Source organism: Muscardinus avellanarius (assembly GCF_963383645.1).
Source record: "Muscardinus avellanarius genome assembly, chromosome: 14".
Lineage (NCBI taxonomy): Eukaryota > Metazoa > Chordata > Mammalia > Rodentia > Gliridae > Muscardinus > Muscardinus avellanarius.
Window position 1 is genome coordinate 51,998,493 of NC_137800.1, and position 27,256 is coordinate 52,025,748.

Sequence of the window (27,256 nt, forward strand, 5' to 3'; positions counted from 1 at the left end):
GGGTCAAAACATGTAAGCTGAAGATGATTGGTGTCCACATAAATATTTACTTTTTTTAGTATAAAAATATAGTGATAACCTCTAAAAGTAATTCATATCTGTTACATGAAAGGGCTCATTATGAGAACTGCAGCAAGTAATTATTATCCCAGTCAAATATTAAGGCATTCTAGAAAGTGTATCTCATAAAGGGTCTAGTCTGTGTCACTCTGATCCTTTAAATCAGTCCTTGAATACAAGAGCCCAAAACTCTTCAGCTGAAAAATTTTTATTTCTATCGACCAGCCATTTCAATGCCTGGGCTTCTTTCTTAGACTGCTGGAAACTGGGTATCCACATCTCTCGCAAAGGGCTCCAACGCCAAGCCTGAGAAGTCGGAGATGAGAATGCAAATGTTGAAGGCTCTGGGCAACTCAGGTGAGAGATGTCTGCCTTCCATCTCTTGGGTGGTAAACCCTGCATTTAGAAAAAGGAGAAAAAGAATTTAGAATATATGATAAGGAATCACAATTCTCACATTCGCAACTCATCACAATACAACTCAATACACAATTTCCCCAAAGCAAATTATTTTCCCTTAATAGAATCTCAATAGTTACACTGTTCAAGAGGTGAAGTAGAAATAAAGTAACAGCTTTAGAGACAATTCTGTGTGTTAGACACTCTACTAGGCAGTTGCACAGATTGTCTCATTTAATTTTTATGATGTGCAAATTGAATAAGTCCTTGTACCTTATTTTACAAAAGTGAGAATTAGGGTTCCAAGAGTTATAGAAATTGTCCAAACAAACCTTTGTATACCTAAGACTGAACCCAGTTTTGTCCAGATTCTAAAACTTTCCTGTCTCTCTTGTTGTTTATTGCCTCATTTGTACATTTCATTTTATCCTGTATCCTGCTGGCACTATTCTCCTCCTCAGAGGAAGACCTTTTAATGTTTTAATATAGTAATATAGTTCTTTTTTTTTTTTTTTTTTTTTCAGGTCTGGGGATGGAACCCAGGGGCATTCGACCTCTGAGCTACAGCCCCTGCCCTATTTTTATTCTTTATTTTGAAACTGGGTCTCACTGAGTTGCAGAGGGCCTCATTAAATAGCTGAGGCTGTCCGCAAACTGCGATCCTCCAGTCTCAGCCTCCTGAATGCTGGGATTACAAGCGTGTGCCACCATGCCCGGCTCAATATCTTTTTTTATAAAATATGTTCTCATGGTGTGTGTGTGTGTGTGTGTGTGTGTGTGTGTGTGTGTGTGTGTTTCTGGGGAGCGAACTCAAGGGCATTCTATCTCTGAGTTATACTCCCAGCCCTATTTTATCTTTTCTTCTGAAACAAGGTTTCACTAAACTGCAGAGGGCCCTGCTAAATTGCAGAGGCTGACTTTGAACCTGTAATCTTCCTATTTCAGCCTCCCAAATAATGGGATTGCAAGTGTATGCCACCATGCCCAGATTTGATCACTAAATTTTAATTGACTTTTATGTTATCATACATATTATTCTTTTTGCTACTTTTTACCAACCAGCATTTTTATATCTATTCATGTTGTCACTGATACAGCTAATCTCTTGTATTTATTTACATTACACTCAATTTTTTTTTCTACTGAACAAAAATAAAAGCTGACTTTGCAGAGTACCTCTCAAGAGTCAAAATGTTCATGCTCTCTCCTGGTTTATTTGCATACTTTTCTGATTAGTAATTCTGATTCCATCCTTGATCCAATAGTATCAAGATGGACTAGACTCAGCATAGCTTTAGAGTTCATGTTAAGTCCAAGTCCTTAAAATGGCCTACAAGTTCAAGATTTGGCCATCTAACTGTCTTCTAAGAGAGAAAGGAAAGGCAAGATGAAGGGAGGGATGAAAAAATGAAGAAAGGAAAGAAGGCAAGAGAGATAAATTCTAGAATAGCAAATTGACATACACATCTAATTTTATATGTTATGAAACACTATGAAAATAAGAGTAAGAGGATTATCCTCAAAAGGTATTAACCTTTAAGAATTGAGAAAATGAACGAAAGAAGAAAAGTAATAAAATGTTGAACACTAGAATGAATCCGTGGACTAGTGGAAATTCCTAAGGTAGCAAAATTGTGAGCTAAGAAGCAGAACCCTAAAGAACAAAGAACAACAGATACCCCTAGAAGTGGGAGAGGGACAATAAATATGAAAGAATTCATGGAAGGTTTGTTTAAGGAACAGTCAGATTCCCAGGTCTCTTCCTTTACTTCTGATGGCTGGATGCTGCCTTCTCCTTTGCCTGGCAAAAGACTACATAGAGGTTTATTCTCTGGTGAGGTAAAATGAAGATTTCTGATCCGGAGAACAGGAGTCAAAGTCTGGAGCACCAGTATGGTACTGAGCACAGAAGTGTTCAATAAGCACGAGTGCTGAGTGCTGTCACTCTCTTTCCCTCTTCTTTCAATCCATTCCCACAATGAGACAGCCAGGGATTCCGGATCTAGGCAGGAAAATGAAGGACTCTCCTCTTAAGAATGTGGTGTGTCACCGGGCATGGTGGTGCATGCTTGTAATCCCCGCACTTGGGAGGCGGAGACAGGAGGATCCCACTGGTTCGGAGCCAGCCTTGCTGGCTTAAGAGACCCTGTTTCCAAAAATATAAAAATAGGTCTGGGAGTGTTGCCCTGCGGTAGAAGGGCTTCCAGGAACACCACCACCACACACACAAAAAAAGAATGTGGTGTGTCCAGAAAGACAGAATTCAGATTACCCTGAGCAAGTATCATAGCCAACTAATCCTAAATTGAAGTCAATGTGCCCCACTCATACTCAGAACTCCCAATCAAACCACCCAACAGTACAAAACATCCAAGAAAATTTACCTTTAAAAAACAAAAGGCAAAGGGAAAAATTATACAACTTCAAAAAATGTATAACATTCTCAAGAGATAAAAATAACAGTAAAAAAGAATCAATACCAAAATAAATAAATTTCTGAAGAACTTTTTAATATTAAAGATTGGAGACAATAGCCGGGCATGGTGGCGCACACTTGTAATCCCTGTGCTTGGGAGGCGGAGACAGGAGGATCACGCAGGTTCGAAGCTAGCCTGGCTGGCTTAAGAGACCCTGTTTCCAAATAAAAATATAAAAATAGGTCTGGGAGTGTATCCCAGAGGAAGAAGGGTTTCCAGGAACCACAGTACCACACACACACACACAAAAAAAAAAAAAAAGATTGGAGACAATAGCTAAAATGAAGCAATTGATAGAAGTGTTAAATAATATAGGTGAGAAATATTTTATAAAGTAAAAGAAAAGAACATTTGAATATTAGGCCCCAGGATTGATTCAATATTAGATGAGCAGTTCTGGAGGTCCAATATGCAAATATTAAGAGTTCCAGAAAATAGACAGTGAAGGAGAGAAACTCCCAAGAAAACAATTCCAAAACTGTTTCCAAAATTAACAAACTCAAATTCAGATAGGAAGGGTCCATGATGGCTCAGCATGATGCATATAAAAAATGTCTTGCCAAGTATATTTTTATGAAATCTCAGAACACAGAACAAAGGAAGAAATTTTATAACCACCCTGGGTAAGAAAAGATCAATTCAAGGATCAGGAAGCTTTGCATTTCTTGATGGTAATACTGGAAGTTAAAAAGCAATGGTCTGATTTATTGACTAATGTTAACGCTAGTGAGTTAAACTTGAAGGCGAAAAAGGATATTTGCATACCCTCAAAATATCTTTCCTGTAGTGGTTTGGATTTAGAATGCCCCACCAAACCTCACAGAAACCAGTTAGCAATACTGGAAATGGGGCTTGGTGGCAAAGGAAACAGTCTCTGGGGGTGTGATCCTGGGGATTATATATAGTGCTCTTCTCTTGCTCACTATCTGCTTCCAGCCTCAAGGATGTGATAAAGGAGGCTTTGCATGCTTCCTCTCTCTGCTTCCTGCCACTGGCAGGCCCTGAGCTCTGCACACCCAGCCTCACATAAAATAAACTTCTAAGTTTCTAAATACTGTGAACAAGAAAAACTTCTTTCCTCTAAGTTGTGTGGTCAGGCTTATTGGGTCACAGCAGTGACCAAGATCTTGTTTACCAAGATCTTTGGAACTGGAATGCAAAAGAAAGCTGGAAGAGCCAAGATATGGCTAGAAAGGTGGAAGGTAGACTGTGCTTGGGAGATTTCAGAGGACAAAGAGGACTCCATAGGAAAATGGAGTGGAGTTCACACGTTACATTCTGGCATTTTGCCCATGTCCTAAAACTTTGTGTGATACCTAATTTAAAGATAATGGACTGATTAAGCTGGTAGAGGACATCTCAAAACAGCAAAGCATCCAAACTGCATTATGGATAATGATGTCCACATTCAGCAAATTGTACATCAAATTTTGAGAGTAAAAGGAAAAACAGAGAATTTAAAGATTTGCAGTTTTAACCAAAAAGGCATATATAAAATTGAATAGATGAAAGAAAGGAGAAAGTGGTGGCTGTGATGGAGGTGGGGCTACTGCCAGCCTCAGCTACTTAGGCCCTTTGCAACTCAGTGAGATCTGGTTTCAAACTAAAGAATAAAAAATAGGGCAGGGGGTGTCGCTCGGAGGTCAAATGCCCCTGGGTTCCATCCCCAGACCCACAAAAAATAAAATAAAAAAACAAGAGGAGGGGAAAAAAAGAAACTCTCAAAATGTTGGGATAGGAGATCTCAAGTGGACACCCCACACCAAGCAAAAAAAAAAAAAAAAAAAAAAAAAACCAGGTTCTCGAAGAGATCTCTTCCATGTGATGCAATGACCTGGGTGCCTGGTATATTTCAGTGTCTTCTATGGAGCCAAATCAGCAAAGATTGAATTAGTGAGAAGTACATAGAAAAACAATCAAATAAGAAGAAATAAAGTCATAAGAAAACAACAGTTCTACAGATGAAAGGAAAAAATCATAGCATGCTACATGGTTCATCTTTGATTAGGTTATATAGTCAAATCATACAATCATTGAATATAAAAATTATATAAACATATTATTTAAAAACCAGGCACAGTGGTACACACCTATAATCCCAGTAATGATTATCTGAGATGGAGACTGCAAGTGTAAGCCGATCTCAGCAACTTAGGAAGACCCTTAGCAATATTTCATGAGATGATGCGAGGGTGCTTAGCCTGAAGATGAGATGACTCTCTGTACGTACATAAAGTTTGTCCTCAAGCATCAGAAGGGTTTATAAGTGGAGGTTTTAATTAACTTGTTTGGTAGAACATAAAGCATAAGCCTTCCCAAATCCTTCCTTTCCTTAAGAATTACATTACTGACCAAGGATCATTGAGTTTGGATTCCAAGGGTTGGAACTAGAGTAAGAACTCTTTACCAAGACATCACTGAGCACAGAGAATCAGGAAGCAAACCCAAATTCTAGACCATAAGGAAGTGCTCAGACTTAAAACCTGGAAAGTTTCAACAGCAACACAGAGTTCAAAGGACTAGAGGCAGGTTCAAATTGGGGCTACTAACACAGTCAGAATGGCATCCGGTAAGGAGGTGGTCCCTAGCAAAACAGCTTTAGAGAGGGTATTGCTCATCCTCACTAACTGGTAGATACAAATGTCAGGCACTATTCTGCTAAACTAATGAATCAGAAACAGGAAGCTAAGAATTGACTGTGGAAGACGAAGCATAGATTCAATATAAAGCACAACGTAACTGTCAAAACTGTAAAAGAATGAATATGGCTGCCCTTAAAAATAATAAAATACTCAGCACTGGGTTTGTTCTCACATGAATTAGCAGATGACTTATTCACCATATTTGAAACACCAGTCAGCTAGTAGTTGTACTGATTATATAACCTTCAATGACCTTCTCAACCCTGGCCCTGCATAACTATCTACATGAGACAGCCAGTAATAACAGTCTACTTCCTTGCGTGCTGTTTAACAATGAAAGATAAAGTGCCATCTGAAGGTGACATCATAGAGGAAAGAATCTTTCAAACTGGACTGTCTTCAGTCTCAGGTGCTGCCAGGAATATTTCAGTATGACCTGATGGAGGTGTGTTACAGCATTTTGAGAAATAACTATTTCAGAATTCCTTTCCAGCTTAGGTCTTAGGTAGAAGAATAAAATATTTCTAAAGTAAGATATTTTAAATTTGCTTTCAAAGAAAATATAGCTCTTATTTCAATAATGGGGGGGGTGGATAATCCTCGATTCTTAACTTTTCTTAAGCCTATCAGGGAACAGAATTCCAGAGGGACAGGCAATTCCAAAGAGGGATTGATATCTCATCTGTTTCAAATCTTTGGCAGAACACAAAAGAAAGAGGTGGCCTCCATACAAACAAGTAACAAGAAATCAGCTAAAATTTTAACAAAGCCATGTGTGGTAGTACACACCTCTAATCGCAATACTTCAGAGGCTAAAACTAGAGGATCACAGATTTGAGGTCAACATACTTAGCAAAACCTTGTTTCAAAATTTAAAAAAATAAAATAGGACTGGGGATGTAGCTCAGAGACAAAATGGTCTTGTGTTCAATTCCCAGTACCAACAACAAAAAATTATTAAACAAATTCTTAAAGATGAAGTATGGGCTAGCATATCAGTTTGAAACAGCTGAGACACCCAGTTGCAAAAGGAGAGTTCAAGCTCACTCAAAAATTCTTTTCCATGGCCAGTAATTAAATGCCAAGAAGGAAGATGGGGGCAGAGCAGGAGACTGGAAAAGGCCTCCTCCTTGGAGGAGGATGTGGTGCAGGGCATAGTGATTAGGTTCCACTGGGAGCATTCAAGAAGTCTCTCCAACCTCTCAGGCCCTTCCCTCATAAAAAGAAAAAGCCTTACACCAGGGAAATAGGAAATCATTCTGTCCCCAGATCCAAAGGAAAAAATCTATTATTTCTAAGAAAGTCAAGCAAATTCATCTGTCTCAGAATTGAAGAAAAGCTAACAATTATTATGGGCCTAGGATCCTACAATGATACCTACCACTGGTGAGAGGTCACCTACCACTGGTGAGATCCTCCAATATAATCCAACCACAAGCACAAGGCAGTGTTTGGCTGTCATTGTAAGGAGAAGCTGGAACACCGGAAAAGCTTCATCCCCCCAGATCCAAGGATTCAGAGCCTTCTAGGAGATGATGAGGCAGCAAGAACCCATCACACCACCAGCATGCGTTCACTTGGTGACCAGCAATGGGAGTTACCACAGTAGAAGGAGCAAGATCATCAAGACTTCATCTGCTGCATAAGCACTTAAAATTACTAAAAGCTGAAGGTGGAGAGTCAATGCTGAGAAAAAAACTCTCAGCACCCCAGACCCTGCTCAAGGCAGAAGGTAAAACAGAGATTCACTGCTATGCAAATATTATTTTTGAAAAAAAAATTGGAAGCTAATGAGCACAAAAGATAAGAAATAACACAAAATTCAAGTCTAGCTCAACTCCTGACCAGACTGAGTCAACCCTATCCACACAACTTGATAGAAAAGATGTGCTCTTTTCTATACCCAAATGTTATTTATCTCTATCTCTGTTCTTCTGTACATGATATCCAGCAATCACAAAAAAAATCATGAGACATTTTAAAAAGAGGGGAAAAAACTATCAAGAGATAAGACAATCAACAGAACCAGACTCAGAAATGGTTCAAATGTTGACTCCATCAGGCAGAAACTTTAAGCATTTTTAAAAATATATAATGTACAAGGCAGAAGGATTTTCAGCAGAGAGATACTACACAAAACAAGGGTCAAATAAGCGCGCTAGGTTTCAGCAATGGAAGGAGGTGGAATCAGGTGACCTTTTAACTACCTTCAACTCTGATAATATGATTTTTAAGACCACTACTTCAAGAAGGTGAAGCAACAAAAGTTTTTTAAAAAGAAAAACATTAGACAATCAATAATCTCCTACTTGGAATTGTTTCCTCACACATTCTACCTAAAACATAAAAAGCAATGAGAAATTACTTCAGGCAACTCCAGTTAGAAAGTAAATTTTATTAAAATTAAGAGAAACTATTTGCTTTGTTTTGTTTAAATATAAATAGAAAAATCTAGGAGGCAGCGTTCGCCAGGCGCTGCGGAGGATCCGGAGCCGCGGCCGCCGTGCCATCGCCCGCCCCGCGCCTCCGCGCCTCTGCGCCCGCCTGCCCCTGCGGCGGCCGGATGGCCGCCGCGGCCGGCTGGCGGGAAGGCTCCAGCCAGAAGTACCGGCTAGTGGTGGTCGGCGGGGGCGGTGTGGGCAAGCCGGCGCTCACCATCCAGTTCATCCAGTCCTATTTTGTAACAGATTATGATCCAACCATTGAAGATTCCTACACAAAGCAGTGTGTGATAGATGACAGAACAGCCCGGCTATATATTTTAGATACAGCCGGACAAGAAGAGTTTGGAGCCATGAGAGAGCAGTATATGAGGACTGGTGAGGGCTTCCTGTTGGTCTTTTCAGTCACAGATAGAGGCAGTTTTGAAGAAATCTTTAAGTTTCAAAGACAGATTCTCAGAGTGAAGGATCGTGATGAATTTCCAGTGATTTTAATTGGAAATAAGGCAGACTTGGATCATCAAAGACAGGTAACACAGGAAGAAGGGCAGCAGTTAGCACAGCAACTTAAGGTAACATACATGGAAGCATCAGCAAAGATTAGGATGAATGTAGATCAAGCTTTCCATGAACTTGTCCGGGTTATAAGGAAATTTCAAGAGCAAGAATGTCCTCCTTCACCAGAACCAACTCGGAAAGAAAAAGACAAGAAAGGCTGCCACTGTGTCATTTTCTAAGGATCCCTGGAGTGTTAGCTCCCGACTGCCAGGAAAAGCCCTCATCTTCTCCTTCTCTTCATGGTTTACATCATGTTGGTACCTTTCAGGCCTTAGACAAATGATCACCGTTTTAGCCTTAGACCAAGAAGCCGGCTAATCCTTTCAGTGAAGCTGATACAATGCTCCTTTCCAGACCAATTTAAAGGAAACACTAAGGCTGCTTTCAGAGATTTGTCTGATTCCTTTAAAATATATGTCTACATACACAGACATTCTTTTTTTAAGGGCTTACATTTTAATAGAGATGAATCAGTTTTGGAACTAAAGCTGTTTGCCAAGCTGAAGTCATAAATTGCAAAATAATTTTTAACTTCTGGAATCATGTTGTCTATTGTTACTCTAAATAGAAACATAGGGAATTTTTTTTAATTTTTGCCTATCTTTAAAATTTTTGATGTCAACTGTAGTTAACCTTAAATACACTGAATGGAATCTACAAAAATGAGACATCTCAGACCTTTCTTGATGCTATAGCTTTTGTTTTCCAGTGGCCAAAATACCAAAATGCCTATTGTATTTATGGATTAAAACTGCTTATCAAGCCTTTGTTATTACTTCTCCTCTTGAAGATGATAGTATTCCATGTGGCCAAATATTTGAACTCATTCTGATCTTAGGCATTTCAATGTGTACTTGGTTTCTTAATTTAACTCTTTTCACAGCCATGCTAAGGGTAAGAATGAATAATTTGTGTCTGTCTTCCTTTTCAAGTATTTCTGGAATTCAAAAACTAAAACTGTTTTTGTTTGATGTAATATAAAATATGGAATTGATCTTTTCAGAGTCAAGAGATGATTAATGTTTTTGCTATATACTTTTATACATTATTTTCTTATCAAACTAGGTAACAAGTATTTTTATATGTTTGTAAACAAATATGCTTTCACAGCATGCCTTGTGTATATGTAAAGATGAGTATTTAACTCTCACTGTTCACTTTTAACTGACAAAATTTTCCTTGCTGGCCTGGTCTTGGTTGTCTAAACCTTTGGCCAGCCATATCTCTACTCAAGAAATCTTCCCAATAGAATGCAACAGGATGAGACTCTGATATCACTCTTAATATCCCTTGCTAGATACTGTTTTTCAAGTATTAAGTGTAAAATGTTAAATTGACAATTAGTGTAAATGTGGATGGCTTCTGATTTTGTTTTAATTCTGTGGATTGTGTTTAAACAATTCAAAACTTGATTACTGATTTTGACATACTGAGTGGTATTGCACAGCTGTCACTTTATTGAATGTGTACAACAGTCCTGTGACGTTTATAGGGTATATACTGGGTAGCTTCAGGTGCTGGAATTAAAGTTGATCTGTTATCACAAGAAAAAAAAAGAAAAAAAAAAAGAAAAATCTAAATTGGCGGTACTGGGGTTCCTTGAAGCCCTTCTACCTCCGGGCTACACTCCCATACCTATTTTATATTTTTATTTGGAAACAGGGTCTCTTAAGCCAGCACAGCTGGCTTCAAACCTGTGCAATCCCCTTGTCTCCACCACGCCCGGCTAAATCATGGCATATTCAATTTTTTCTTAAAATCTTCCCATTTTCATACCTTATTTTTCACTCTAACTACAAAAAAAAAATCATACAAAGTACTCAAAGTACTCAAAACATTATGCTAAATATTTAAAAGAAATATTTTGAGTCAAGATATATCTACTGGATGATTTTTTTTTTTTTTTTTTTTGCGGGTCTGGAGATTGGACCTCTGAGCTACACCGCTGCCCTATTTTTTTATTCTTTATTTTGAAACTGGGTCTCACTGAGTTGCAGAGGGCCTCACTAAGTAGCTGAGGCTGTCCGCAAACTGCAATCCTCCAGTGTGTGCCACCACACCCGACTCTACTAGATGATTTTTAATAACACAATTATCATATAGAAAGCATAAGTTTTATATTTAATAAATACTAGATAAAAGTTCAAAGAAGACATGTAAGTAACTCATTCTCTCCTGGCAAGTATCCACTTAATTATGTAAGGCTGTCACTTCTGGTGGTGAATTAGTACCCACAGATATACCATATCAAAAAATTTTTAAATGAAAATACACCTAAGTGCATCTTGTGTTCCTAGAGTTCATCTTTGGTTGGTGGTTAATGGGAACTCTTTGGTTGGTGGTTAATGGAATCACTGTCAAAGCTAGAGTCCTGAGTATTGTGCCCTGATTGCTATCTGCCTGCCAATGATTAGGATGGCCTTTTGGTCAATTCTTGTAGACTCTTTACAAGAAGTATTCATATCTTCCAGCAGAGAACCATCCCTTCATAGTGCCATTAAAATTTATTTCTGTGGTTATTTAGTAATGTTTATTTAAATTGAAAGCCCTATGGCAGGGACCAGGTCTTTTACTGTTTGGCATTTGTCTAGCAAAATAATGCCAGTAATAGAACATGTTCTCAATAAAAATGTTTTTCAATAAATTTATTCAATAAATGAATCTCTAACTTACTAATTTTAAAAAGCAGTTGAATAAGCACACATTTTAATTTCATCCTCTCTTAAAACCTTACAAAATGACAGTAAGGAGTTTCCTGTTATGGCATGGGTTCACAAGGAAAAATAAAATGATGGAGAACATAACAACAAAACTTTAAAAAGGACACAGTTAATAAATGGGTGACAAATCACTTATAGATTTGAAAAAGATAAATTCTACAAAACAGTAAGAAGGCAGAAAAGCAATGCTGTATACAAAGTATTCGAGGTATTCTGGAATTTGGTGTCATAAAGAAATCTCTGGACATGTGTATAAAGATAAAACTAAAAACAAAAGTTGCTTGTCATTTTTGTAAGAAGCAACCGAACCCACAAATGATCCCTCTTCACAAATAGGAAACTGATGCTCCTCTGTCCCAGCAAAAGTCAGGTGTATGGTCCCAAGGATCCAGACAAAATAGGCACATTGATTTGTAAGGGCACATACTCTAGCAGACACCTGCTGTGCACCTGAACCTTTCAGTCTTATCTGGCTCTTATGTAGTTGTGCATGGCACCAGCTAAAGGTGATAGGTCAGGTCCCCCCTTACGTGACCCTGCAGTGGAGATAGGAGGCAGAACCCCATAAGCCAGAAGCAGAGATATCACAAGAATCTAGGTGCCGCAAGTTCCCAGGCATCGCAAGGCAGACTCCAGGCATCACGAGGCTTCAGATGTCACAAGAGAATCTGCTTTCCCACACTTAACACCACCCCCAATGCCTCCGCTTAAAACACAGGTACTTCCGCCCTGCCATGTGTGACTCAACCAGCCAATCAGGCCAATCAGGTCTACTCGTGTTTCTCCAGATGCATGGCCCATAGGTCCCTTCCCCCACGGCCTAACTCCCCGGAGGGTGCCAGGTCCGAATAAAGGAGTGGTCTTTGATAACCTGGTTGGTGTTTTTACCTCCCTCCTGAACTCCCGAACTCCATTTTCATTCATTTGGTTCATTCATTTGGTACCAAAACCTGGGACAATTATTTCTTTGTATTTTTTCCTTTTTTTTTCTCTCTCTCTCTTTTTGAGCCCCGGACACTCTGACATGCCAGCTGCTCAATCGCAAGGTCCTGCACTGGCACTCAGCTTGCAGGTGTGGATCTGCCTGCTGCTGCCACTACAGTGTGCAGGCTTCATTCCCGCCACCAAAACCTCTGCCTGCAGCAGAAATGCAAACCTCCGCCTATGGGGCCACCAGCGCCTGCTCCACTGCCACCACTTGCAGGCTCCATACAGATGCAGCAGGAACCAGCCACGCCACCTGCCATGTATGCCCTATAGCTGCTCACGCCCCGCAGCATGCATGGAACTCGCATGCCTGCTACCGCCATTCCAGCTCAGCACTCCTGTCGCTGCCTGAACCCCTGCCCTCGGCCACAGCCAACCACTAGGCGCTTTGGCACTAGGTAAGCTCCCTCTCCCTTGATAAGCAGGTTCTGGCTTTCTGCCTTCAGACTTGGGTCCTACCGGTCCACTGGGACTTAAACCAAGCACTTGTGGACCCTTGTCTTCTGGTCCACTGGGACGACTTATTCATTAAGACAGGTGACAACTGGGTCTTCGGCTTGAGAACCCTGTTCCCAAATGTTAAACAGGATTATTGGGGACACCTGTGTCCTATTGTTTATTCTCGCCCGAGAACCAATTATGGGGAGCCAAACCTTCAAAATAGATTCCTAGTCCCCACTGGGTCATCTTTACGCTAATCTCCAAAGTCTAGGTTTGGCAGGGGACTTATGTCCAGAACAGTTAATTTTCTATTGCACAAAAGTTTGGCCTAATTATGAGTTAGATAATGGGTTGCGGTGGCCTGATAGTGGCAGTTTAGATTTTAAGGTCTTGACCGATCTCAGCAACTATTGTAAACAGTTCAGTAAATGGTTGGAAGTCATTTATGTAAAAGCATTTTTTGGTATGCGTTCCCAAATTTCCCTTCCCAATCCCCTCTGCTCTACTGCCCATCATGCTGGCTGGGGATTCCTGCCAGTCGCAGTCACCATCTTGGTCACCATGTGGTAGCATACAGACACCACCTAGTGGTCTTTCTCACCCCCCGCAGCATGCATGGAACTCGCATGCCTGCTACCGCCATGCCTGCTACTCGCATGCCTGCTAGCCTGTGTTACAGGCTAACTCAAAGTCACCCATGCCAACCTGCAATTTTGCTGAGGCACAGGCATGGTCACCATTTTGTGACGACCCATGGATGCCAGAATCTGACCCAGCTGGGTTGCAGGCACCTTTTCTGAGGACCCTGATCCACAAGATCTCTCCTCACCACCATGGCCACCATTCTATTCCAGGGTAGCCTCCCACTCTAACCCACTCCTTTCCCCCTCACTGTTCTCCCTTAAGGGACCAACCCTTACCTCCTCCTCGCCTTCCCTTGTAGGTCACAATACCTACTCCAGGGACCCCCCCCCCCAAACTATTATGGCCCTGCTCCATGAAGTGGCCAGTGCAGAAGGTATAGTACATGTCCATGTTCCTTTTTCCCACCCTGACCTTGCTCCAATTGAAAAAAAAAAAAAAAAAAAACTGGGTTCTTATTCTGCCAACCCATCCAGTTTCATTAAAGAATTCCAATGCATTGTACAAGCATACGATCTAACATGGCATTTTCTTCATGTTATTTTAACTTCTGCCTTAACTCTGGGTGAATGTAATCATATCGTAAAGGCTGTCTGGGAGCGGGCCAACTAGGCTCATTTAACCAACTGCTCCCTATGGGAGCAGCTGTGGTTCCTTCTGAGGATCCCCACTGGGATTATCAGTCAGCCCATAATGGTAGGGGTGAGAGACCATGATTCATATTCACCTAATGATTTTCACTCTTGTGTAGATATAATTCAAGCCTTAGCTATACCTCGGGTGGACCTTCAGGACAGTCCCCTTCTTAATCCTGATGTTACTTATTTTGTTGATGGCAGTTTAGTTCCTGAGGCTAGAGGTAAGAAAATGGCAGCCTACTCACTCAATGGTCACCTTAACTCAAGTCATTGAGGCTGCCAGGCTACCGGATGGTACTACCTCACAAAAGGCTGAACTGATTGCACTATCTCGAGCTCTAAACCTGGCCAAAAAAAAAAAAAAAGTAGTTAAACATATATACCAATTTTAAATATTCTTTTTTTTTTTTTCTTGTGGTACTGGGGATGGAACCCAGGGGCCTTCTACCTCTGGGGACACTCCCAGACCTATTTTTTTATATTTTATTTGAAAACAGGACCTCACTAAGTTGCTAAGAGCCTCACTAAGTAGCTGAGGCTGGCTTCGAACCTGCATGATCCTTCTGTCTCTGCCTCCCAAGTACTGGAATTACAAGCATGCATCACCAGCCTGGCACTAAATATTCTTTTTAATAGCACACTGCAATGCCTCAATTTGGAAAGCAGGAATTTCTCTCCACCAAGGGCTCACCAACTGTTAATGACACCTTAATTAAGAAGCTCCTAGACTCCCTCTCTTTACCATCTGAGCTGGCTATCATCCACTGTTGGGGCCACCAGGCTGAATCCTCCTTAGTGGCCAAAGGAAACAATAAAGCTGATTATACAGCAAGACAGTTGAAAACAACAACTCTCAACCAAGCCCACTGGCCTCTGTATTATTTTTTAACTCTCCCCTCAATGGTGCCTAATTACAACTGGCTGAGCAGAAACACCTGATCAAATTTGGGGCATCCAGCACAGGGGATAGATGGCTCATGATGCAGGATAAGATTTCTCTACCTGAGGCTCAGGCCAAAAAGGTCATTAGCCTAATACATAATTCCCTACATGTGGGACCTACAGCGCTTAAGCATTTCCTAAGCCCCTTGTTTTATTCTCCTCTCCTGCAGCAGCTGATTAGTAAGGTCTGTGCCTCCTGTTCTACTTGTGCTATTGTTTCTTCCCAGGGAGGCCTTCATCCCTCCTTTCCTACCCATCAAATGAGGGGACACTTGCCAGGACAGGACTGGCAGATTGACTTCACCCATATGCTGTCTCACAAAAAACTAAAATATCTTCTTACCATGATCAATACCCTAACAAGTTGGGTAGAGACTTTTCCCTCCAAGGATGAGATAGCCAGCATGGTGGCCAATGTTCTATGCTCAGACATTATACCTTGGTTTGGAGTCCCTAATTCCTTACAGTCTGATAATAGACCAGCTTTTATTTCTAAGATTACTCAACAGGTGGCACAAGCCCTTGGCATTTATTGGAAGCTCCACATCCCATATTGACTGCAGTCATCAGGAAAGTTAGAAAAAATGAATGGGATTCTTAAAAACCATCTAACAGAACTCTCTCTGGAGCTGCAGGTATCATGGCCTGAACTGCTACCACTGGTTTTGCCCTGTGTGAGGGCCACCCCTTGAAGCCCCACCTTCATGAGCCCCTTTGAATTGCTGTATGGCCGCCCTTTTTGGCTTAATCACACTCTCCCTTTGAACCCCCCCTCCTTTGGCTTCCTATCTCCCTTATTTGTCTTTTCTCTGGCACCTTATTAGGAAACATGCTGACCAATATCTTCTTCAACCTGGAACTAAAAAGAAGCAGCTCCACACCTGCAGTCAAGGCCCTTAAGCCAGGGGATCAAGTCCTCCTCAAATCACTTCAATCAAAACATCTCCAACCACAGTGGACTGGGCCTTTTATAGTGATCCTCACCACACCTACTTCAGCCAAACTGCTGAGGTACCCCAACTGGCATCACCTTACTAGGCTAAAAAGGGCTCTGTTACAACAGCCTCATGACAAATTCTCTGTACACTGTTGGGATCCACTAAACTCCGTCTTTCTTGACATAATTCTCTTTAATATTTTTATTTCAGCAGATCTTCTTGTTTACATAGTATGGTGCTCTCCCTCTCCAGATGCCAGACAGCTGTAAGTATTAAACTCTTTAATGCTCCTGACCCAATAGGATGTTTTCCATTTGACAAGACTGACCCATACTATACGCCACCAAACTGAAAAGAGTGGCATGTGTCTCTCTCAGGGAAAATGCTGCTTTAATGATTCTGGTTTAATGAAGAAAACTGCTAAAAAGGGGGGTGTATGTCTCTTTCTCAGGAAAAATGCTGCTATTATATTAATAAATCTGGTGACAATCTACCTCATATCTGGAAGGGGTCCAAAGGCCAGCAGCCATTGAACTCCTTCTCTTCCAGGCAGGGGCCAATAGCTGTTGGGCTCCTGCCTTTCCTGGGACCTGCTCTCATGATTTGCGTTTTCTTTTAATAGCTCCTCATCTGTTAAATTCTATTCAAACACACATTACCATGCTGTCCAGGGTAACCTCCAACTCCTGCTGAGGCCATACTCCCACCTGACCACTTCCAAAGGTCTCGACCTCTCCCAGCCAAAGGGCCCTCTATGATGTCCTCTGACTGCAGGAAGTAGTTATAAACTTGGTCTCTGTCCATTATCACCAAAAGGCCAGGATGATAGGTTGGGTCCCACCCTCACAAGACCCCACAGCGAGGACAGGAGGTGGAACTCTGGAAGCCAGAAATGGAGATATCGGGAGAATCCAGGTGCCACAAGATCCCAGGCATCATGAGGCAAACTTCAGGCATTGCAAGGTTCGGATGTCACAAGACAATCAATGTTCCCACCCTTATCCCCAACCCCCAAAGCCCTAGCTTAAAACACAGATACTGCTGGGCGTGGTGGCGCATGCTTGTAATCCCCATGCTTGGGAGGCGGAGACAGGAGGATTGTGCAGGTTCAAAGCCAGCCGCGCTGGCTTAAGAGACCCTGTTTCCAAATAAAAAGCATAAAAGTGTAGCCCGGAGGTAGAAGGGCTTCCAGGAACCCCAGTCCCACCAAAAAAAAAAAAAAAAAAAAAAAAAAAGATACTTCCACCCCACCATGTGTGATTCAGCCAGCCAATCAGGACTACGCGCGACTCTCCAGACACAAGGCTCATTGGTCCCTTTCCCCATGGCCCGCTGGCTCCCCAGAAGGCCCGAATAAAGCAGCAGTTTTTGATAACCTGGTTGGTGTTTTTACCTCCCTCCTGAACTCCTGAACTCCATTTTCCATAGTTCATTCAATAGGCACATTTCACTTCTTTTCATGAGATTTCTTTCCTGCCTTATTATTTAACTGGCAACATTACTATGCACATCTTCTAAGCAACCACATTACACATGTGCTACGCAGAAGTAAGGGGAATTAAACCCAGTGGGACAAATATTTTACTTTAGAGATATGAGAGCCATGGGTAAAATCACTCCCTTTCTGTGCCCTGAAGGAATGGTTCTGAGATGTGGCATATGCTTCTCAGGGGAAGAGTTGAAAAGATGAACCGGTCATCGCATTTAAAAGTATTCAGTTCAGTCACATCCATCTACTTGCCTCCTTCCTTCACTGTTTCATTCTCCTCTGCCTCTCTCCTCCCCTCCATGACTGTCTTCCCTAATAAAAGCACATGTATCTCTGCTTGCATTTCTGTTTTCTGTGGAACTCAGGTTAAGGCAGCTTGCTCTAGGAGTGGCTCTAAAAGGCATTAATTCACCTGACAACAATAAAATCTCCAATCCTGGTGGTAAAGAACAACATAAATAAGGATATCACCTCTTTATACATGAGTGAAAAAAAGTACAGCTTATATACCAAAAAAAGCCCCTGAAAGATCTTGCTAGAAATTCCTAGCAAGGAATGGGGAGGTACATGTGAGGTATACCTGGAGGGGTTTGGACCAGGATAAAAGGAGTGTGAGGTTAATGAGAGAGACTTTATGGACCTGTTGGGACACACCTATGATATAAAATTCAATGCTCTGGCAGAACACCTAAAGCGTGTTTTAATGACTTGTTGAATGGCTCCTTGAACCCTAGACATGAGGTTAATGACATGAGGTTGCTTCCTTGGCAAACTGTTGAAAAGGATGGTCAAAAAGCTTAGGGGAAAGAAAAGAAAACCTCAAACAGCTTTCTTCACCATGTAATATGATTATTACTCATCACGTGATTATCTTCCCAGAGATGGCCAAGAGGACACTTATGGGTGCTCCTATGGAACCAAAGTCCCTAAAATCACAGCAATTCCAAGTGGTATTGCAGATATCAGCACCTGACCATCAGAGGCAAGGAGAAAGTTTACTACTATACCAAAGCCAGGCTGGAAGTTGCCCCACCCTGCAGGGGTTTTGGCATTTCTGTTCAGATTGTATAACAGGGAGATGCTGCAAAAAAAGAAAATAATAATAGCTGCCACAGTGGAAATTCAAGTCCCTTGCTATGTTTCAAAGACCAAATCAGTTCTAAGATTAGAGCCACTGGCTGAAGGAACTGCTGCTATGAAACTATTCATTTGAAAAGTAAACAAAATGCTCAGATTTTTAAGAGCTGGATATAGGACCTGAGCTGACATGATTACTGGGGGTTCAAAATAGTATCCCCATCCTCTGGGTTCAATCCCCAGTAGAGCACCCTTGGATTCAATACCACAAATAAATAAATGAATTTCTTTAAATGAACACTGCTCCAATAAACCTCTGATATTAATTATCACCAGTAAGTGCCCATTGAGAAGAAGCTATTAGAAAACAGGAAGATGGTATGACTTGGCCCTGTATGTCTGCACATTTCTTGGAATTTCTGATGAATATAATCTGTGAGGATTAAAAGGATCTTGAAAGATATTCCAGAAAAATTATCATTTTCAGAAACTGTGTTTTCTGCCTCCATATATTTTAAGAAAAAATAATTGGTATAGTATGGACAATTAATGTGTGTTTACTCTCTCATGCATTTTTGTTGCTCTGTGTGTGTGCGCACACATGTGTGTATGCATGTGTATGTGTGTGATCATTGGTATTTTATTCTTTCCTGTAATCTGGCCCTATAAATTACATCATCAAGAAAGTCATCAGAAGCAGGATGCACTCTGAGAATGATGTAATATCTAGTGTTCCTGCTGCTGACCAAGATGCTCAGCATATAATAAGTGATTCTGAGTTAAAATTTAGCATAAAAACCAGATAAAATAATTTAACTTTTCATAATTATTAAAATTATAGAAATAACATTTCAAATATTTTCAATTTGCCTAACCTCAAATATCTGAAGCCCTTCACAACTCAGTGAGACACTATTTCAAAAAATAAAAAGGATAAGCCAGGCGTGGTGGTGCACACTTATAATCCCCACGCTTGGGAGGTGGAGACACAGGATTGCTCAGGTTCGAAGCTAGCCACATGTGCTGGCTTAAGAGACCCTGTTTCCAAATAAAAAAAAAGTATAAAAATATGTATGGGAGTGTAACCCGGAGGTAGAAGAGTTTCCAGGAACCCCAGTACCACCAAAATAAGTAAATAAATATAAATAAATAAATAAATAAATAGGCTAAAAAAATAGGACTGGAGGCATAGCTTGTAGGTACAATGCCCCTGGGTTTCATCCCCAGTACCACAAAAAAAAATAATTTTTTTCTGTTTCTTTCAACATATTTCATTTTACAAAATTCAGTTATGTACAAAGTAGGACCATTCAAATTATAAAAAAAGGTAAGCAAACACATGTCAAGTGCAATCTTAAGATTTGAAGACATTACTAAGAAAATTATAATAATATGAGAAAGAAAAGTTTTTTGAGGATTACCCTCATCCTTATTTGAATAGTCTCTACATACAGGCTGAATATCCTTAACTCCAGAACCCCAAATCTGAAATGCTCCAAAATCTGAAACTTTTGAATTTCACATCAGTGTTCAAAAAGCTTCATGCTTTGGAGCCTTTTAGATTTGGGACTTCTAGATTAGGGATGTTTCAACTGCCAAAGTCTATGCAAATATTTCAAAATCTGCAAAATTCAAAAATATGAAATACTTCTGATCCCAAGCATTTGAGAAAAGGGATACTGAACCTATATTAATAAGTATAAATACGTACCAGAATGAGAAAAAGCAAGAATAGGGGTTGTGAAGTAACTGTGTATGGTGAAAAGAAAATAAGTTTCAAGATGGCAGATTACAGTGTAAGACAGAAAGGGTCTGGCAGAAGTCACCATACTCCTTTGTCCCAGTATCGATGGAGAAGGTAATGGACAGACTGCGGGGATGATATGCAGAACTCAATTTTATTTTTTTGAGACTTCTTTCCTTCTCTGCAGCCCCTACATCACTGCCTAATACCTGTAGCACAGATCCTTCAGAAGAAATGAAAAATGAGAATTGAGAGCTTCAGGGGAAGTAAATGACGTTTTTTTTTTTTTTTAATAAAGACATGACTTCAGAAGTTGAGAGGCTGAGATAGGAGCAATGTAGGTTCAAGAACAGCTTCAGCAAAGTAGCAAGACTGAGTTATCCAGCATGACTCTGTTTCAATACAAAAACTAAAGTAGGCCAGGAGTGTAGCACAGAGGTAGAATCCCCCTAAGTTCAATCCCCAGTACCATTAAAAAAGAAAAAAATATGACTTGTAAATGTCATTATAGTCGCCAAAGATAGTAATGAACCTTCTAGCACCCAGACTCTCTGCTAGGAGTGAAGAACAGAGGCACCGGACAGCTACAGCCAGGGAAGGATCCAGCAAATTGAGGGCCGGGCACATGTGGCCTGGCAGGCGCCACTCCCAGACCTCGCTTACCTTTTGCTGGAGCCTCATGTTACCCCACACATTGCCGCATACCATACACTCAAATGCATCGATGTAATTGTCCTGGTAGACATCCTGCACTCCCCACTTGCGGTCCTTGAGAGCTGTCAGCAGGCGCTGGTTGGAGATTTCACCCTTCAGCTTCCATTCTATGAAGGCCTCATATGACCTGTCATCGTGATCCAGTCTTCTGAGGTAGCGAGCCAGCTCTCTGGGGTGAGAAAACTCTGAGACAAGGATAGCACTTCTGTTGCTCGGGAGCCAGTCTGTGACACTGGGGGACCCATAATACACGGGAACAACCCCCAGGGCCAGCGGCCTCCACAACTTCTCAGTGATATAGTCGTCACAGACTGCATTCTCAAAGGCAAGGATGAATTTATATTGTGCGAGAATGCTATAAAAGCCAGCAGCATCCATCGCAGCTGGGCTTCTCAGTTGCTGGGGGAGCTCCTTGTTTTTTAAACAGTCCCCATAGGAGTCCACCTTGATGTAAGTCATCAGCTCGCGAACATAGCTGTCCCTGTCTGATGGTGGGTCACAGTCTGACTGCACATACACGAGCGGAGCAAGGCGTCTTCGCAGGTTGTTTTTGGTTTGCAAAGGAACTAGGTATTGGAGTGACTTCAGGACTTCCACGCCCTCCAAGTATTGCGTGGTTAGTGGCAGGTGGGAATACCTGCTAAATGTGGCAGTGTAGTTGAACAAGGTGATGACCGGTTTATGGAAGAGCTTATAATTGTTCTTTGGGGACTCTTCGTGAAACAGGGCCCAGTCATGGTGGCTTTTCCGAGGCAGAGGTAAGCTCTCTATGTTAAAGTCAGTCCCTAGGAAAATAAAATAAAATAGTAATTAGTATATCCAAAAGAATTTTGGTTAAGATTACAGGAGTCTGACACTATAAATAAGAAGCATGTAGCCAGGTATGGTGGTACACGCTTGTATTCCCCGCTCTTGGGAGGCAGAAACAGGAGGATCGTGCAGGTTCGAAGCCAGACGCATTGGCTTAAGAGACCCTGTTTCCAAATAAAAATATAAAATAGGTCTGGGAGTGTAGCCCGGAGGTAGAAGGGCTTCCAGAAACCCCAGTACCACCAAAAAATAAAATAAATAAATAAAAAATAAATAAAAATTAAGTCTGGAGTATAGCTCAGAGGTAGAATGCTCCTGGGTTCAATCCCCAGTGCTACAAAAATAAATAAATAAAATAATAAAATTTTTTTAAAAAGAAGCATGTGCCAAGTATGATGAGGCATACTGTAATCTCAGTACATGGAGGGCTGAGACAGGAAGATAACAGTTTTGATTCCAGCCTCAGCAACTTAGCGAGACTGTTTCAAAATAAAAGCACTGGGGGTGTAGGTTGGAGGTAGAATGTTCCTGGATTTCATCACCAGAACCAAATTTTTTTTTAAAGAAGCACATCACATATCAATGTTAAGTGACTGACATACATTTATTAGGCTTTTACCCCCCCCAAACTGCTCAAAGACAGGATAATCTAGCAAAAGGACGATCTTTCTTATTTTATGAAAATGGGAAATGGGCGTAATATCTAGCCAGATCAAAAAGGAGAGCTTATACCACTGCCTCCTGCAATTGTCTTTTCATCCCAAAGGCAGTGTTTACAAGGAGACAGGAGAAATAAAGAGATCAAGACAGTTCTTTAAGAAGAAAAGAGCAAGAGAAAGAAAGCCAATAAGGAAAAAATACCAGGCTGGCAGATTGATTGATTAGGAGGAAAAAAGAAAAAAGTTAAATCATGCAAAAATAGCCAGAAAAATACACAGGATGGATTTTTTTAATCCAAAACAATCAATTTCAACACAGTGCAGTTAATCAATCTTAGTCAAAATGGTAGACAGAAGGCTTTTAAAGACAAAACAGCTGATAATAGCATTATGTTACAGACCACTGTAGGAAGGACATGAATTAACAAGCGCATCAAGAAATAAAGAGGCATAACAGAATTATAATTAGGAATAATTCTAGTTTCCACAGGATTAATTGGAAATCCTTTGAAACATGAAGCTGTGTAGACAGGAGTGATCGATGCTGTACTTGTTTTCTAAATATGTGGGTTGAGATCCACTGAGAAAGAATTCTTTGCTGTGACTGAGGAGGAAAAACTGAGATATCATCCAACAGATTAGCATAGACACATGTTTTTATGAACCCTAATTAGAGTTTTAAAAAATAAATGTAAGTAGAGCCGGGCGTGGTGGCGCATGCTTGTAATCCCAGCATTCGGGAGGCTGAGACCTGGAGGATCGCGGTTCGCGGACAGCCTCAGCTACTTAGTGAGGCCCTCTGCAACTCAGTGAGACCAGGTTTCAAAATAAAGAATAAAAAATAGGGCAGGGGGTGTAGCCCGGAGGTCAAATGCCCCTGGGTTCCATCCCCAGACCCACAAAAAAAAAAGAGTAAGTAAAAAAATATAAATAAATGTAGGTAAATATATATATTTGCCATTCCTTACATATATATCTATCTTCCAGTATCTACTGGGAGGGGGGGAAATCACCAAATAGCTATTTATAGAAGAATAAAACATATTCTCTGGTAAAGTTAAGAAAAAGTTATTTAATGCCAGTACACACTCCTTCAAATAAATATAAGTTCTTTTGGTCTTTTGGTGACAATGAGAAATCAATTAAAAAAGGCTTTTAAACAATTAAAATTCAGATAAGACTCATCAGAGAATGCATCCTGAGTCTTGAGAAAATGCTGAAAAAAATAGGTTTCTGCAGCCGGGCGTGGTGGCGCACGCTTGTAATCCCAGCATTCGGGAGGCTGAGACAGGAGGATCGCACAGGTTCGAAGTCAGCCTCAGCTACTTACTTAGTGAAGCTCTCAGCAACCTACTGAGATCCTGTTTTCAAATTAAATATAAAATAGGTCTGGGAGTATAGCTTGGAGGTAGAAAAGCCCTTGGGTTCTACCCCCAGTACCACCAAAAAAAAGAAAAGAAAAGAAAAAAGAAAAGAAAATAGGCTTCTATTCTCAGTCATCAGGAATGATCGCCCGAAGTATAAAAATAGGTATATATGTTTATCATTTGCAATATTTGATTTTCTGCATCAAAAAGAATTTTCATCCACACACCTGAAATGTAATGGCATACAAAGTTGGCTATTGGCAAAGGGTAATAATCATTAAGGTAGAGAAACAGGAACACAGGAAAGAGAATTTGCAATTCATTAAAGTGGTTCTGGCCCAGAAATGTTCTAGGCTGGTCCACAGCCAGTTTTGGGAACCGGAACCTATAACACAGAGTGAGAACATAAAGTTTCTACCTGAAATAATAACATTAGGACTGAGGGAAGATGGTAATTGAGAGAACCAGCACATAGCAGTCCTACAGACATTCAATCTCTAGTGCCATGAAAAGAGATCCTTGACAAAAAAAAAAAAAAAAAAAACACTAATTTTGAACAGAACATCTGCAATTGAAATGGGCTGGAAGCAAGGTTATAAGGCAGATTAGAGAGCAGAAAATACCCCACCCACCTCAAATTGCTGCAGCCACAGCGGGGGCAAGAAAGCTGGGGCAACTCAGTCTTTCCTCACCACACTGGAACTGCCAACACCACAGTGTCCAGAGACCCCCACAGGGAAAAAAAGACAACAAACAGAAATGAAGTAACCGGCTACAGCTCATCAGAATTGTAAGCTGCCTTATCCCCCCACGCACACACCTCAGCCAGGACCCCAGCTACAATGTGCAACATTGGCAGCCTAAATCTCCATTCCCTCCAAAGATCCAGAGCGACAGCCAACGATGCTCAACAACATGCAATAAATATAGCAAGCAACAGACTCTCAGGATCTGAAACTTTATGGTTCATCCCCATGAAGGTGGGGTGGAGACTTCTCTGTGGACACAGCAGAGGCACGGATTAGCAGACAGACCCCGGGACCAATCAGGCAAAATGGCCTATAGTCTAAAGGGTACAGAACTCTAGTAGGGCCTCTGAAGATGACCATAGACCACTCAATCGTGATGATCAGGTAGAAGTCAGACCAACCCAGCCGTAGCTATGAAGAATGTGGACTCCTACATATACACTGGGTCTCATCCCAGCAACACCCACTGCCTACACAGGCCAGGAGAAATGAGGGTTCAGTATCACTGGAACGCCTGGAGACCTATGCTTGATACTAGATCAAGTCTGTGATACCAGCTGCCTGCATATGAGAGAGTCTCAAAGACAGGTTCTTTTTGAGAGCTCAGAGACCCAGGCTTGCACAGGAAAGGTGTCGGTGGAACTTGGCATCTGCACAGAGAGAAAACCCAGTCCAGGGTCCTAATCATTGAAGGAGACCAAAAAGTAGGGTTATAAACTGACATAATTACTATAGGTTACAGAACAAATGAGAATTCTTGGAACATGCTTGAGAATCTATTATAGAATGTAACCTTTAAATGACAGAAAGAATCCACACAGATCCAGGAGAACTGCAGAGGCCAAGTCTGCTCAGTATTCATATATTTGTAGGGATGTATTATTTTTGTTTTAATTTCTTTTGTTTTTATTTTGGTTTTTTCATTATTGTTTTTCTGTGGGGAGGGTGCTTGTTTGCTCTCTTCCTCACTCCTTTTTAAAGCTACTTCCCTCATACATAATCACTTTCTTCTTTCCATCTCTTTTCTTTTTTCTTTTCTTTGTCTTGTGCTAAATCCACTTCATAACACATTAAATATTTAACATTAATCACTAGAATCCTACTACATATTCACTATCTCTAATCACTACTATATTCTTTCATTTACTACTTCAGCACCTTCCTCCTCACTCAAAATTCACCATTGAATACAACACAACTTGCCTTTGTATATGTCAGGTGACACCTACAAGTGAGAGAAAGCTGTTCAAAAAAACAAAGATACAATGCCGGGCATGGTGGTGCACACTTGTAATCCCCACGCTTGGGAGGTGGAGGCAGGATGATTGCGCTGGTTTAAAGCCAGCCTCACTGGCTTCAGAGACAAATCAGAAATTTAACAGTAGAAATGATACAGGATGTTAAAAGAGAGAGAGAGGAGAGAGAGAGAGAGAGAGAGAGAGAGAGAGAGAGAGAGAGAGAGAGAATGAAAGAAATAAAAACACAAATAACAAATCTGAAACCCTGAACAAAATCAGAAAGAAGTTCTGGAGGAAGAGAAGGGTACAGTCATTTGAGGGAAGGCAACAATACAAACTATAAATAAGAGATTATACCACATGGAAAGTAGAATCTCTCTCTTAGAAGATTATCACTCTGAGACTTCCAGAAAGATGGTGACCAAGGAAAGCAGCATTTACGAATCCTGCTAACACTCGATCTCTACTGACACAAAATCAGCGCTTTTCATAGCCAGAAAACACTATAGGCAGAGATATAAACACAAGGGACAGAGAAAAAGAAGACTAGAAAAACTAGAGACCAGAAAAGAAATGAGCCCCACATTGAGGCAGCAGAGCTGCACCGGCGGCATCTTCCCTCACAGCACCAGGCTCTAGAGAAGAAAAGTAAACAACGAACTGAAGTGAGCAGCTGCAGATCATTCAGGTGTAATTAAGCAGTTCTTTCTGCGCAAAGAACGTCTAAAATTCCCAATGGCCAAGCTCATCATGCCTTCCAGGGACTGAGAACAGAGCTCAAAACCAGAAAAGAAACATGCCAGACTCACGCCCCAGCGCATGGCAGCGATGCCATATTGGCAGCAGCAGTGGCGAGTTCACGACGCTCGTGACAGCTCCAGATCAGCATGCACAATAACTGTAAGTGATGTTGTGGCCCCTAAATGAGAAATCCCAGCACTGCACCCCCATGGACTTGCGCAGCTTTTATAATCTCCCTGGGTCTGAGTATTTGCAGTCCAACCAAGTGAAGGAGTAGTGGTGGCAAAATTACCACACCCTAGTTGCAGCTCCCCATGAAAAAACTCCCAGCCTGGCACACCCATAGTATTGCGCAGCCTCTGTTAACTCCCTGGGTTTGAAACTTTGTGATACAACCCAGAAAAGGAGTAGTGGTGACTGAGATTACCACAGACTCGAGATCCAGAGCACCCTAAGTGAACTCGTTGTGACCCAGGGAAGAACCCAGAGAAGGAACAAACTTCTGAAATTATGGAAAAAGGAACAACAATAGAGCAGTGAATGCCCATAACCCCACAATATCGGAACCTGATAACACAGACATTCAGAGATCTCCAGAAGATCAAATCAGGAATATAACTGTAGAAATAATACAGAACCTTTAAATAGAATTTAGAGAGAGCCTAAAAGAAATACAGGATGTGATCATTGAAGTAAAGGCATCAATTCAAACTATAAAAAATTAACTAGACCACATGGAGAATAGAATCTCACTCCTAGAAGATGATCATTTCAAAAATGAAC

The 27,256-nt window shown here is 41.1% G+C and overlaps 2 protein-coding genes across 2 annotated transcripts in view; one reads left to right on the top strand and one right to left on the bottom strand.

Annotated features, from left to right (window-relative positions):
• Positions 1-222: 222 nt before the first annotated feature.
• The window catches only part of FUT10 (fucosyltransferase 10), a gene marked incomplete at its 3' end in the record, with an annotated part of 108,282 nt that continues 81,248 nt past the window's right edge, over positions 223-27,256 (bottom strand). Inside the window, exons 3-4 of the mRNA XM_080710580.1 lie at positions 20,859-21,694; positions 223-456 (exon numbers count right to left, since the gene is read on the bottom strand). Of these exons, the coding sequence (XP_080566706.1) occupies positions 223-456; positions 20,859-21,694 (1,070 nt within the window). The remainder of the gene's footprint in view (positions 457-20,858; positions 21,695-27,256) is intronic.
• LOC308273533 (ras-related protein R-Ras2-like) lies at positions 8,373-8,756 on the top strand (the record flags this gene model as incomplete). Its single annotated transcript, XM_080710709.1, has 1 exon — positions 8,373-8,756. One exon carries the CDS (start codon positions 8,373-8,375, stop codon positions 8,754-8,756), a length of 384 nt encoding a protein of 127 aa, XP_080566835.1.